This window comes from Schistocerca gregaria, chromosome 2 (assembly GCF_023897955.1).
Source record: "Schistocerca gregaria isolate iqSchGreg1 chromosome 2, iqSchGreg1.2, whole genome shotgun sequence".
NCBI lineage: Eukaryota > Metazoa > Arthropoda > Insecta > Orthoptera > Acrididae > Schistocerca > Schistocerca gregaria.
In genome coordinates this window covers 567,891,636-567,906,993 of record NC_064921.1, presented here as the reverse complement: position 1 = coordinate 567,906,993, position 15,358 = coordinate 567,891,636, and the positions used below count along the sequence as shown (strand labels likewise).

At 43.2% G+C, this 15,358-nt stretch overlaps 1 protein-coding gene across 4 annotated transcripts in view; it reads right to left on the bottom strand.

Moving 5' to 3' along the window:
• Positions 1-15,358, bottom strand: part of LOC126332740 (juvenile hormone esterase-like) — a 292,229-nt gene that overhangs the window by 260,664 nt on the left and 16,207 nt on the right. For all 4 annotated transcript variants that reach the window (XM_049996631.1, XM_049996632.1, XM_049996640.1 and 1 more), the window contains exons 3-4: positions 2,237-2,396; positions 1,941-2,126 (exon numbers count right to left, since the gene is read on the bottom strand). In XM_049996631.1, coding sequence (XP_049852588.1) covers positions 1,941-2,126; positions 2,237-2,396 — 346 coding nt within the window. The remainder of the gene's footprint in view (positions 1-1,940; positions 2,127-2,236; positions 2,397-15,358) is intronic.

Genomic DNA, 15,358 nt, shown 5'->3' with positions numbered 1-15,358 from the left:
CCCTGTGACAGACTATTGGGAAAGCTACTGGTGTCGACGTAAGCTCACATACTGGACAGAAGCTTTCTACCGATTATGTGTAAGTGGGAATTAAGAGTTCCAAAAATCCTGCAAGTAGGCAGCATTTGTTCTTTGTTGGAAAAAGGGGTAACAAATCAAGAACACAGCGTTTGACTTTAAAGTCAATCACTTTTTAGTTATGGAGTGAAAAACAATTTGCGAGATACTAGGTCGTCATGAGATACGAGTGTCGATCGGTCTGTGATCCCAGATGTGAGAGGATAGCTGTAGACCCTCTTGGACCTGGGCGATAACTGAAACTTTTACATGTTCTGAAGTCGGATGTTACTTATACAGAGTAAATACGAAAGATGTTTTGTCGTTACATTGAGCTTAGTGCTTCTTTTTAAATTTTTGTAGTGGTGTGTGCGGCTTAGAAGCAAATAAAGGCAGCTTAGAGCTTAACGTTCCGTCAATAACGAGGTCATTAGAAACTGAGCACCAGCTCAGGCTAGTAACGAAAGGAGAAGGAAATCAGCCGCATCCCTTTCATGGAACCATCCCAGAATTTGCCTGGACTAGTATTTAGGGAAACAATGGAAAATCTAAATATCGATGGTCGAATGTTGATCTAAATCACTGTCGTCCATAATGCGAGTCCAGTGTGTTAACCACTACTCCACATCGATCGTTGTTGCAGCATGTATATTGGGCAAGTGATTGGTCGTCAGAGGCCCACATTAGACCTTGGAGCTACCAACTGGAGATGGTTTTGTCGAAAGAGACGGATTAGTTGAAACGAATGAACGATTTACCGTGGAAACCTGACGCATTCTGGTTTTCGTGTGACGTGTGGTTTTGCTATCGTGCTTTGTCTAGATGTAGAATTCTCTGGAAGTTATGTGTCAATTAGACGTTGTGCCTTGACTTTCAAGGACGTACTTTTTCATGTCCTTTGGTCAGACCAACATACCCTTAGCTCATTTAGTGTTGCTGCGATTGTATCACAAGTTGACATCACAGGCATTCCCGGCGTAATAAGTCTTGAAAACCTCTTCGGGTTTGCTGCCGGATCGTAAAATCAACTCGATTCAATATTTCGGCGGCAACTGTTCGACATCTTGAGAACTCTGCTTCTGCTGATGAGTCCCGCTGGGAACTGGTTGAAGTGGTCACTCTTTTAACCTTCTCTTTCGGCTCAAAGAGAGATTGTCAGCCGACCTCTGTCGCCGAGCGGTTCTAGGCGCTTCAGTCCGGTACCGCGCAGCTGCTGCCGTCGCAGGTTCGAATCCTCCTCGAGCATGGATGTGTGTAATGTCCTTAGGTTAGTTAGGTCTAAGTAATTCTAAGTCTAGTGGACTGATGACCTCAGCTGTTAAGTCCCATAGTGCTTAGAGCCATTTGAACCATTTGAGCCAAGAGATTGTCAGTCCTTGTAAGACCGTTTTACAAGAGTAGCTTGGGCAAGAATTTATGTTTGTTTGTCGGTAACTCATTTGTTGATTAATCAGTGATGCAATAAGTAGTAAAATTTAGCTCGCGAGCAACACATCGTTTGTAGCACGATGAGTCTGATTCCTACGCGTCTGAAAAAAAGGACCGTCCGTCAACAATGCAGACGAGGCTTGAGATGGTTATAAGAAACGAATGGATGGTAAATCGAAGTATCTTATCAAACGAACCATCCCAACGTTTGTCCTAAACCATTAACGAAAATCGTAGAAAAGTTTAACCTGGTTGGCCGTACAAGGATTCGAACCACCATACGACGTAGAAGCAGTCCAGTATATTACCAATGCACAACCAGGCACAGTGCTAAGCGCCTAAGACTTCGCCCCACGTCGTATCATGACGAAATGCATATTAAGGAAATTTTCAAGGGCTGACCCATGAAGAAATGACCATTTCAGCTAGGAAAGTACAAAGTTATAACGACGAACCCTTAGCTGCAGGAGAGATTTGTAGCAAATGGCAGGAAATCGCGCCAGCGCTCTCCCCAAATATTGTGACATTCTGTGGGTCTCCTCCAAAGTTGGCGATGTTATTCTTGACCCATTTGAGGGCCATCACTTGATCTTTGAGACCAGCGTTCCCAGGGATTACCTCATCTCCAGTTGATAAGAAACCTGCAAGACAAACAGGTGATAACATAGTGTTATGAGCACAGTATCAGTGGCTTGTACAACAGTTGTGATAAACCACATAGCGTCTACATAGAAGAATGCAGTTGCCTCACCTAGCACACCCAAGCGGTAATTGATTGTCACCAGCACAACATCGTGTTCCAGCAGGTGTTCAGGTCCAAAAAAATCCGAGTTTCCAGAGCCCATCGTAAACGCACCTCCATGAATCCACACCATGACTGGATAGAGTTTGGCATTGGCTGTTGTCGGAAGCTGAAAGACAAAAAACACGAAATATCGCAATTGCAGAAAGTGTGGCGCCGAGCGTGATTAGCCGACCGCTTTAGGGCGCTGCAGTCAGGGATTATGCGGCTGAGTCCTCCATCACGCATGGCTGTATGTGTTTGTCCTTAGGGTAATTTAGGTTAAGTAGTGTGTAAGCTTAGGGACTGATGACCTTAGCAGTTAAGTCCCATAAGATTTCACACAGATTTTAACATTTTTTTGGATTGATTGTTAGAGCTAAGTACTATTGTAAGTCATGTTGTCTATGCTACTGAGCGGTCAGAGTTAGCTGCAGAGAAAAGAGATAAAGATACAGAGGATAACGAATTATAGAATATGATTCGGTAAAGATTAATTTGACAAGCGAAGATCTGAGGCAGTGTTGTTGTTGTTGCACTGCCTGGTTGCGCATAGTTATGACGTGTTTGAATAACAGAAGGCTACACCGTCGATGAGGGAGCCCGCCTGCCATTGCTGTTGCAGATACGGTGAGTACACCGTTTGTTTGCGAACTGCATTTACGAGCTTCAAACATGAACGACTTATTTTCGATTATCTGTGTGTATACTAGTTTACTCCCTCGAGTTCTTGCGTGTTTGTTTGCTTACAAGGCACAGTCCACCATTCTAATAAGTGTGTAGTGTAAGTGACTGCTACGTTCAGATGAAAGCTGCAGTGGTGACCCTCTGCGCACAGCTCTTGGCAGCTGATTTCGTCACACAGCTTGAGCTTGCTGCCAATGGGCTCCACTGGGTGGCTGGGAAGGGGGGGGGGGGGGGGCGTGGAGATCTGGTAAGCGACCAGCAGTTCTCACGTATTCCCCTGATCAGTCCAGAGATGTGTCTGCCCTGTTTACTGCCAGCACTGTGGTTGATCCCACACCTATGGGCGAGTGGGTGGTCGCTCCAGAGAGAGACAGGTACAAAAAGAGAGAGAGGGCAACGCCGATTCGTCTGACAAACAGGTTTTGTGAGCTATCTATGGCTGACCAAGTCCGTGAGCCAGATCAAAACGCTTGCCCTGTTCTAGAGGAGGCCTCTCGGCCTGAAAGGTCTGGACATTCAGAGACGGTGGATCTACTGGTAATAGGGAGATCCAATGTAATGGGGTCTTAAGGATGTGGTTGCCAAGGTGAGGAAGGAGGACAATTATTACTCTGTGTACATACTATGGGGAATCGTTCTAGATATGGTAAGGGTGCTTACAAAAGCCATGAAGAGCACAAGATGCAGCCAACTGCAGGTGGTGGCTCATGTCGGAACAAACGACGTGCGTCGCCTTGGAACGGAAAAGATTCACATTGTTTTCGTGCGGCTAGACTGCCAGTCTTGCCTGCGAGATGAAGGCAGAGCTCGCCATGTGCAGCGTCGTAACTAGAACCAACCGTGGTCTTTTGGTACACAGTCAACTGGAGGGTCTCAGTCAGAGGGTCAGGTGGTTCTGCGACCGTGTAGACAGCTAATTCCTTGAACTGCGCCAAAAGCTCGTGCGTATCCGGGCTCCATTAAATAGGCCAGGAGTCGACTATAAGCAGGAAGCGGTTACTCAGGTAACGGCGGTTGTATGGATGTGACTAGGCGGTTGTTTAGGTTAGAGCGTCTCAGAAAACTACAGAAAGGGCGTGAGTACAGAAGGGTGTAGAACAAACAGAGGAAAGTAGACAAAGAAATAATTTTTAATGAATCATCCGCCATTTGGCTTTGTATTACTGCATTTATCTTCTGTAATATTTAGGTTTCGGCTCTTATGCAACTGTCAATTACAATACCAAAAGTTCTTAGATGAAGTCCAAATAAGTGCAAAGCCGGCCGGTGTGGTCGAGTGGTTCTAGGCGCTACAGTCTAGAACCGCAGTCCGGAACCGTGCGACTGCTACGGACGCAGGTTCGAATCCTGCCTCGGGCATGGATGTGTGTGATGTCCTCAGGTTAGTTAGGTTTAAGTAGTTCTAAGTCCTAGGGGACTGATGACCTCGGCAGTTAAGTCCCATAGTGCTCAGAGCCATTTGAACCATTTTAAAAGTCCAAAGCAGGTAAACAAGACTACCACATGCCTTTAAGATGTAGCTGACAGTTAAATCTTAAAGGCATGTATTAGTCATGTTAACATCCTCTGGACTGCCGTAACAGATGTGATATGTTAGCGGTCTAAGAACCTTTAGCATTGTACTTTATAATGGTTTAAAAGCCGAAATATAGACAGTACAGAAGGTATATACAGTAATACACACTGAAATGGCGGTTTATTCAATCAAAACATACTGCATAGCTGTGGCTGAACACCATCAAAATCGGAACTGTAGTTATAAACGATGGTAGCTAGGTTCAAAAAAGAACCAGAGCTCAAAAAAAAGTTCAAATTATTATAGGCACTGAAATCAGGCCAAAGCCGAAAATTTGACCAGCCGAAATTTTGGCAAAACATCTAGCCGTGTTCAGAAAGGATAGACAAAATTGTGTTGGTGATGGAGTGTTTATTGCTTTCGGAAGTAATCTGTCTGGTAGTGAAATCGAAGTAAATACTTCCTGTGTGTTAGTAAGGGTATAGGTTATACTTGATAAGCAGAATCAATTAATAATTTGTTCCTTCTACCGATTCCCCGACTCAGATGTTATAGTTACTGAACATTTAAAGAAAACTTGAATCATTTAGAATAGGTACTCCACTCATATGGGTACAGTTGGTGGTGACTACAATCTACGCTCAAAATGTTGGTGAAAATGCGTCTTTAAAACCGGAGGTAGGCATAAAACTTCGTCAGAAATTGTTCTGAATGCTTTCTCAGAAAATTATTTTAAACATTTAGTTATGGAGTCCACTCGAAGTGTAATGGTTGCGAAAACACCATTGGTCTCTTAGCCACAAATAATCGTGAGCAAATAGGGATAATAATGACGGACACAGGGAATGCCGACTACAAGTTTGTTGTAACGAGACTGAACACCATAACATCCAAAGCTACCAAAGGTAAACGCAAAATACAGATATTAAATAAGTGAGATAAAAATTCGATAGATGTCTTCCTAGGAGACAGTCGCCACTTCTTCCAATATGAATATGTAAGCGTAGACCAGATGCGGTTTAAATTCAAATAATTAGTACCGACCGATATTAAGAGACAAATATCAAATAAATCAATAAGAGATGGTACTGATCCCACATCGTACACAAAACAGGTGAGAACTCTGTTACTGAAGCACGAAAAAAAGGACGCCAAATTTAGAAGGATGTAAATTTCCCAAGTTTGGTGTAATTATACAGAAGCTCGATATGTAGAGCGAAATTCAGTGCGAGATGCGTTTAATACTTTCCACAATAAAACTCTGTCCCTAAATCTAGCAGAAAAATCAGACTCTGGTAGTTTGCAAAGTACCCCAATAGAAAGACACAATCAATTACCTTCACTGCACGACAATAATGGAGATATAACTGATGACAGTGCCACTAATATGCAGTTGCTAAATACGATTTTCCGAAATTCCTTCACCAAAGAAGACGAAGTAAATATTCCAGAATCCGAATCAAAAACTACTGATAACATGAGTAACTTAGAAACAGATATCCTCGGTGTAGTCATGTAGCTTAAATCACTTAATAAAGCGAAGGCCTCCGGTTCTGACTGTACACCAACCAGGTCCCTTTCAGAGTGTGCTGATGCTACAACACCTTATGTAGCAATCAAATACAACCGATCGCTCGTTGAAAGATCTGTAAACATATCGCTAACGTCGACTTGCAGTAAACTTTTGGAACTTATACTGTGTTCGAATATTGAATTACCTCAGAGAAACCGATTTACTGACGAACAGCAAAAACGTATTCAGCGTATACTGTTCTTGGGAAACTCAACTACCTGTTTATTTTCGCGAGGTAATGAGTGCTATCGATAGGGTACATCAAAGTGATTCCGTATCTTTTGTAGAAGGTTTTTGACACCGTACCTCGCAAGTGACTTCTAATCAAATTGCATGCCTATGGACTATCGTCTCAGTTGTGAAACTATATTCGTGATTTCCTGTCGCAAAGGCCACAGTTAGTAATAATCGAGTCATCGAGTAAAACAGAGATAATACCTGGCCTTCCACAAGTAAGTGTTATAGGAAATTTGCTGTTCGTGATCTACATAAACGATTTATGAGATAATCTGAGTAGCTTTCTTAGATTGTTTTCAGATGATACTGTCATTTAACGTCTTATAAAGGATCAGATGATCAAAACGTATTTCAAAACGATTCAGACAAAAATCGGTGTGGTGCGAAATGTGGCAATTCACTCTAAATAATGAAAAGCGTGAAGTCTTCCTCATGAGTACCAAACCGAATCCGCTAAATATCTGTTACACCATAAATCGCATGAATCTAAAGGCTATCAATTCAACAAAATTCTTGGGGATTAAAATTACAAATAACTTAAGCTGAAACGATCACATACGTAAACCTGTGGGTAAAGCAAAGCAGAGACCGTGATTTATTATCAGAACACTAAGAAAATGAAACAGGTCTGCTAAAGAGATTGCCTACGTCACTCTTGTACGTCCTCTTATGCAGTATTGCTGTAAGGTGTGGAATCCGCATAAGAGAGGATCGACGGAGGTCAACGTTAAAGTTCAAATAATGGCAGCTCGTTTTGTACTATACCAAAATAGAGGACAGAGTGCTACCGACGTGACAGGTACGGGTATTGCTGTGCCTATCATTATACCAAAGGCGTCTTCCGTTGGGGCAGGATCTTTTACGAAATGTCAATCACCTATTTTCTCATCAGATTCTGAAAATATTTCGTAGGCGCCCACCTACACAGGGAGGAACGACCAGCATAGTAGCAGAAGAGATGTCATAGCTCACTGTTAGAAAGTGGAACGGTAAAGAAATAGCTTGAAAGTGGTTCAGGGAACCCTCTGATTGGTAAATAAGTGTGAATCACAAAGTAATCATGTAGATATAAATGTGAAGTTTTTCCATGGAATTTTGAATTATTGGTTTAGGTTAGTTAGTACATTGTTCAGAAGAGAATAATCAAAGTTAACAGTTCACATGGCTTCTAAAATTAGTTTTACCCCTCGTTTACCATTTGCAGAAAATTCATGACAAAGAATCTTTTTATAAAGGATAATTTTTGTAAAAATCACTGTATTGATACAAATTTATCAAACCTTAAATAACTTTCATTTATGTAGCGAACTCAGAATATTCACATTTTTTGATTAATGTATCGCCGCATCACAAAAAGTAGAACACAGTCTCTTAAAACTGAAGCATGATCTGTTCAGAGTAGTTACACATCCCTGCGTTTCGCTGCGCAAGGCTTCTTCTCTCATGTTTAGCTTACCTGGTGTGGCGTGTCAGATTTTAAGTTCCTTACTTAGAGGTGCATTAAGTTACCGCTGACACGAGTAAGCTATTAAAATTTTTTCGGGCCAGCTATAGCACTGTCGTAGAAGTAAGGTCATTTATTGTTAGGTGTTGCTTTTCAGAATTCATTACCATATCAGGCTGAGTGAATTTCAGTTCAGATTTCATTTCAAATGCAGAAAGTTTTATTTTTCACAGTGCAGACTGACATTGACGGGTGTACTACTCATTGTTTGGAAATTTATTCAGTCAGTGTGCGTTCGTAAATTAATAGGGAAGTTTAATAGAAATATTTTGGTTATCTATTTCTTTCAGAATGCGTTAGGTTTGTTTATGTAGCATTTTTTACTGTTATGTTGTGTGTTGGAAGTGCAAGTCACGTACTGTGGTGTCACGCATTTTAGCACTACATTACACAACACAGAATTCAATAGTGTCTGTCACTTAGTTTACAAATTTGCCTTTCTAATTCATTTGTTGACGTTAGTTAAAATACTGTCAAATATTTGTACCTCTCCATATTTGGCGACCCATTTCATCATGTATCGCTTTCGTTATGATACCACTAGGATTGTTCAGCATTACAACACAGACAAAGACGAGTCAGCACATTCAAGTTCAGTACACAAGATTAAACATTGAAAAGTTACGCTGTTTAGTGATAACAGCAGATTAAGCCTTGCCGCCAGTGATGGCCGCTTTGCGGCGTGATATCCACCGGTAGAAAGGAATCGTCACTGTACAGAGCAACTGAATAAAGGACCCACTAGAGCCTTCTCGACTACACGTCTGCTGTCAATGTGTGGCCCATCCCATAACTCGGGATGATATTCTGTTCAAGAAAGCCAAAAGTATGAGCACAAGTTTCTCACTGCTCGGTTGGCAAGTACGGTTACCATAACTCTTCCACAGCCAGCACTAGTAGAAAATGACGAGACAATCCTCTGCAGTTAAAACTTCCGTCCTGAGAGGGCGTATTCGATGTATAAAACTGCTTCCGGCGTTTCGTCTCCATCTGCGGGAAACGTCTTTCGAGGCTTGAGGAGCTCTCGCATTTATAGATCGCGTAGAGGGCACCACCATACGTCACTTGAAGACGACTGTGCGATGGCGTCACCATTCTCTATTTAAAATAATCGATTGCCATTCTGTTGGCGCAAAGTCGACATCCACCGTCAGGAAGCAGTTTTATACACTGAGTACAACCTCTCAGCCAGAAAGCTTTAACTGAAGAAGACGCCGGCCGTGAAAGCCGATATTGTATGAAGATGAGAGAATATCAACAATACTGGTGACATCCTCTAACCACTTCTTGGGACCAGTGGAGCACAAAATCGACATTACATTTTCTTCAGAAATTTTCAGTGAATCACAGACTGCCTTCTAGTTTTCCTACAACTACTTATATGTGGTCAGTCCACGTTAAATCTATATGAACTGTTATTATTAGATACTTTCCGGTTGTTACTATTCCCAGTGAATTGTAGCTAACGGTCTATTTGCACAGCAATGGAGCTTTTCGCTATTTATGAGCAATACATTACATTAATTCCAGTGTCAACTATTAGTGCGTGAGTCAGTCGTCCATTCTCTGCAGGTGTTGCCGCATTACGGTCTTCTAGTGTTGCAGGTATTCTAAAAGCAATATTATAGTCTGTGTTCAACCTGACGGAGCTTCCAACTATACCTACTAGATAATTTAAATATGTTACAAAATGTTCGAAAAACTCTCCCTTAGGGCCCTCTCGAAGGTATTATTCGATCTGCCGAATTCGCTTCTTTAAGGGAAAATTTGATATTGCCGCCAACATCCAGTTACCCACATGAAATTAATAATGTAGCGGGAACTTTGTAATCGAAATAATTTCAGCGTTTAGGTATTTTTTCTTATGTGAATCAGTTCCACATAACGTACATTAACCAGAGAATGAAAAGAATATGTTCAGGCTAGTGTATCCACAGAAGACCTTTGAAGATTTTTAAACGTGTAACACTTTGGAGCTTGTACAGAAGTTTACGAGGGTGAGCTGAGAAGTTATGCCTCCGAATATTATAGTCTGTTCTCAGTATCATTTGAGGTATTGCATGCCATACTCGTTACATGGTTGAGTACTTCCCTGATGCAAGTAACAACCTTCTATCATTAGAGACCTCTGAATTGTAGCGTGCAACATGGAGTAGTGTAACGTAGGCATGTTGGTGCGTGAGAGACTGAAACCTCGAATTCGAAGAGCACCCTCCCCTCCAACATGACAATGCCACACCACACACTGGCGTTCAGACATCTGCAACGAGCCGACGTCTTGGGTTCACTGTCATCGATCATCCTCCATACAGTCCCGACTTGGCCCCATATGATTTTCGTCTGATTCCAATAGTTAAAAAATCTACTTACGCTACTATAAAAAGTAAAAAATTATATTTGTTTTTTGCCTGCTAACTCTTTACAAGCACATACTCCAAACCTACACGGTCATTTCAATTTAACTCTGATGATTTCACATTCTAATCTCATTGTTATCGCATGTTTATCGCAATGTGGTTTGAAATATGTTTCTACTTTGTTTGATGTCATCATCCGTATAATACAATAATTTCACCCTTCGTCACTAATGTTTTGCCCGATGCACTTTTTTCCTACCTTATATATCCCTACTGTCAGATATACACACTGTATTGTTTTCAGTTTATTTTTACATTCTGTTTTTGTTGGTGTGTTTCATCATATGTAAGAATATTTTTCACATCTTTCCTGTATTTTTGTTACATTTTTCTCATTTGTTCAAAGTTACGATATGAGACCACTAGATCCACATATCAAACACGTTGTTATCTTAGGAGTTCTGTCACGCCTTGCGCATTCAGTTACGTTTTCTAATGCGTCGAATTCACATGACCTCATACTGCCTGTATGACGTTTTTCTCCCCGATTTGGTATGTATTTTCCGCGCACTCTTCAATGTATTTCGTTGATCAGCTTTTAGCAATCGTCACTTTGCTGTCATCACGCTGATCGGCGAATCGCTGGTGAAACAACGTGTTGTTTCTTTTTATTAAAAAAAATCTTTATTTCAAGAACAATACTATCAATACAGCATGAACCCAACATCTAATACATTAGTGGTCGTATTATTTACGATACAGTTGTCAGCAGCGTCTAGCTATTAGAACAGTCAGCTTCTCTACTGCTACAGAAGATATGAGGTACTCTATGGGCAGCAACATTTTTGCCACTAGTTTACTATGCTACACTCCTGCAGTGTTACATGTATGCCAATATATGTATCAATTTACTTTGTCTGGCCATGCCCAGTGGCCGTGAACTTGAAACCGCTGCAGGTCAGAAAACCTACATCCTACATAAAAACTAACTACTACTAGTCAAATCGGTGTGCATTAGTAAGTCCGGGTGGGTGTCGCACCTTCCCCCTATTCTAGGATGAGGCGGTTCCCGACAGTCAGGGCAATCGTCCAATCAACGCCCCGTGAAATGGGATAGGTGCGGGGAATGTTACGTTATCTCCTACCAATTTCTGGTTCACCCTCCTGTATTCTCGCGGGACCTTTGATGAGACCTCGCTGTGAGACTACCCACAGTTCTAATGGTATTTTGGTCTCTTATCAGGTGGTAAGTGTCTTTGTTTGGTAATTCTCGTCTAAGCTCCGAGGCTACATCGTAAAACAGGGGACACTCATAGACCACGTGGTCTGGAGTGCAGTCTTCGGCCTCACTGACATACTGGGGGGTAGCCCACTTTCCAAACCGGCAAAGATACATCGGGTACGGTCCAAGTCCCGTGAGGAAGTGCAGTAACCCTCGAATTGGCTTAAGATCTGAGTCGTAATCGTTGTCTGATATTAGGCAGCAGCTGGTTAGTCCTTTGTCCAGTATCTTCGTTGTCCCAATACCCTTGCCGAAGTTATTCCTCCCTTCTTTTGATATACTGGGCGAACTTCCACTTGTCATCAATGACAACACCCAAGTTTCGGGCCTCTCGGCGCCGAATGACTGGTGAGCAGTCGATTCGAACAGTCGGATTCCTTGCTATCCGGCCGTTTAATAGCTATCCTCATTTTAGCTTTTTGGCACCATTACGTCAAGGTGGTCATTTCCCTCTCTACCTTTGGCGCTAGATCTTCGTAGCTGCGGCCGCCTGCCAACAGGAGGAGGTCTTCCGCATAGGCTATCGCCTCTATCACATCTACAATTCTGCCCAAGCTGTCCAGAAGAGGCTCCATGTTTATGTCGCAAAAGAGTGTCACCAGGACCGAGCTCTTTTGCCAAAACCCCCGCTACGAAACGATAGTCGGACCTACCCTCCCATAGAATATCACGCTAGACAGCCATATAGCGGCCCTGGACACTCTCCTCCGGCAAGCAGGAGAAGAGCGAAGGCCACCACAGGTTGTCAAAGGCGCCACTGGTGTCAACCATGATGCCAACTAAGTACTTGTGTGGGGACGACCCACAGCCCTCGACACCTAGGGCAATTCCGTCAGACACAGATCGCTCCAATTAAAATCCGAATTGCCTGTCGCTCATCCCACACAGTACTCGATCTGCTGTCAGTCTGTCAGCCAGCAACCGCTATAGCAATTCACACAGCAGGTCCACAAGACGAATCGGCCTCTACTATTTAACTTCTTTTGGGTCTTTATCAGGGCTCTTCTTGATGATGACAACATTGGCCAGTTTCCATATGAGCGGAAACATCCCTAATCGCAATGCCTCGTTGCATATCCTTGTTAGAGATGTTACTAGTTGCGGAGCAAGGTATTGTATCACCCCCCACTACAATACCGTCTGGTCTTGGAGCCTTGCCTCTCTTCCAAGATTTTATTTGAGCAGCTAACTTTTCCTCACTGCTCTAGTGAGAGCGCTCACCAGTTCTTTGGTGTGTCTGTCGACATCTTCGTCACCTTCTGACCATGTCAGGGAGCCAAACTCTCTTGCAAGGTGTTCCCAATCTGTTTTGTTGTAATTACGCTGCATTTCCCACCCTATATCTCAGCGGCACTCTCTGTCAGAGAGCGTGAAAATGATTAAATTATGGTCACTTGTGGTGACCCTGTCAATAACCATACAATTTTGAACATTTCCAGTTATATTTGATGACATTAACGTTATGTCATTGTTGGTGACTTTACTCCCTCCGCCAGTATAGATGGAGGGATTTCCTGGCCTATTGGCGATGAGGAGCTGTAGGTACATAATAGTTTCCTCCACTTTCCCGCTTCTTTCATCCCGAGTGCCACTGTGCCACTGTGGCATAGGGGGATTTAGCGTTCACATCCGCCAGTCCAACAATCCTGCTCCCCCTAAACGCAGTGGTCACCCGCACCAATTGACCAAGATATATGTGTATGTCAGTTCTGTATTCAAAGTACATGTTGACTAGAGATGTGACACCTACCGGCGATTGGAGCTCTACGACGTTGCAGTGAACATCTGACAAGTGTGATAGCATTGTGATTTTTAGAGATATATTTATTACTAAGATGGTGGCTTTCGGGTCATCCCCGAAGCTTACCACTTGCCAGTTTACGGCAGCAAATGCTATCTTCTCCGCAAGATACTACGGCTCCTGAAGACAGTGCACATCAAGGCTCATCTCCTCCACCATCCTCCGAAGCTTCTGCACGACCAGCCTACTATTGTGTGTGTTTAGATGTCCTATCTATATTCCTGTTGTCATTGAAAATATGTATGCACATATGATTCCGGAAAGGTTTTCCTCCAGTCAGATGTGATTCTTCCATTAGACAGGACTGACTGATTATAAATTTCATCTAGGTCAAATGATTCGTTACGCACCTTAAAAACTTTCCTCGCCAGGTCAGGCAGGGTACTGAAACCATTGGGGAGATTCATAGACTTGAACTGTAGCCTGTCAACAGATTCCATCGCCGAGAAAGCGATTTTACGCCCATACTTGTGTCCTACACGCACTACATGTCTTAGTTCTGTGTTCAGGACAGCCGGCTACTCAAGTCGGGATAACTGCATAGAACATCCAAGATTAGGATAGATTCTGACTATATACTGATCTACTTCCAATGTCCTAAGTTGACTGTGTCGACATTCGTGTTAACTAACAGCATTAATCTGTACCGGTTGTTCTTCTACAGTATTCTCCAGCACAAACACCAATCGGCCCGCCACAACAGGACTACCGTCTTGCCTTGTCCGATCTTCTGACAATCTGCAGCCCCAGCGGTAGGGAGAGGGAGCGGCCTCTCGTTCACAAGGCTAGTGTCCACCATTTCCACCGTTCATGCTCGGACTTCTGCGACCATTCTAAAGAACTGCCTAAACCTTGGGCCCTTTCCGCATCCCTTCTCCTTGTGCAATGGGGTTTTCTGTTTGGCATCCTGTGTGCAGTTGTGGACTCAACCATAATCAGTTCTAGATATTAACCTCTGCTCCAACATCTTGTACGTGGGGCAGTTCCTCCCAGTGGCGTTACATGTCTTTTTGCCCCTCTTCGTACAGTGAATACAGATTCCAGGTTTGGTGCAGTTTTTCTTTATATCATCTTCCACTGCACGCCTAGAGCAAACTGGCTTCCTATCACAGTACCTATGCATGTGATCCAGGCTTCCACAATTGTGGCAATGAGACAACACCAAATAGTCCCGTCATTTATGGCATAGAAACAAATGTATATTTAGCACATAGCCGTGAGATTTCTCCGCATTTTCCCTGAAACTTCAGTGGCGTGGTGTACAACGTCTTGCTCTCTAGGTCCGGTTTTGAACCTCAACTTGAATGCATTCTTAAGATCTTCAGTGCTCATATCGCCAAAACTCATCTTGATACAATGTGAGTGGAATGTCATACATTATAACGAGGGGATTCTTCTTTTTCAGTGGTTTGCACTTAATAGCTCTGCAAAGGTTTTGCTTATTTAGTTTATTGTTTTTATTTTATCGTGTTGCAATGACTACTGTTGTCACATTTTTTGTTTCTTAGGCTTTGTTGACCCTTATTTTCTCCTTAGTAGGGTTTATCATTGTCGTAAATATTTCCTGATCCTTTGTCGTATTTTGACAGAGCAAAGGTCTCAAGAAGAACTTAACTATAATTTCTCTGGTCGTCTGAGGACTGGGTGCCGCTTGACCGGCCACACCTACGCCCATGGTGTGACTGGCTGCTTGCGCAGCTTTGCATGACCAATAGCCCAAGGGGCGAGTTCATTTTTATTGCCAGAATCGCAGGCTGGCTTACCTTACAATTTCTTAAATTGGATTCCAGGTACTATGTTATCCTGGTATGTCTCTCCTCAGTCTGCCCCAGGCCCCTTCGTGGGGAGGGAGCAGAAAGCTTAGATGCCCTTCCAGGCGCACACGAATCGCTTGTCTCTTCGTCAACCGTGTAGAAATTAGACAAGCGAAAAAGATTGGGAACCCGTCTCTTGCCCCGGACCGGCTCCGTAGGCATTGGGGGGGGGGGGGGGGGTGGGGTAACAAGTGCAGCCCGTCCATCGACCTCGCCCCTAGGCCAAGGGAACTCCTGAGCTGCCGGGTTCAGCACGTTATTGCCAACATACTGGTCCCCTCGGTGGCCCCATCACCAACGATCTCACCCAGCGCTCGTCGG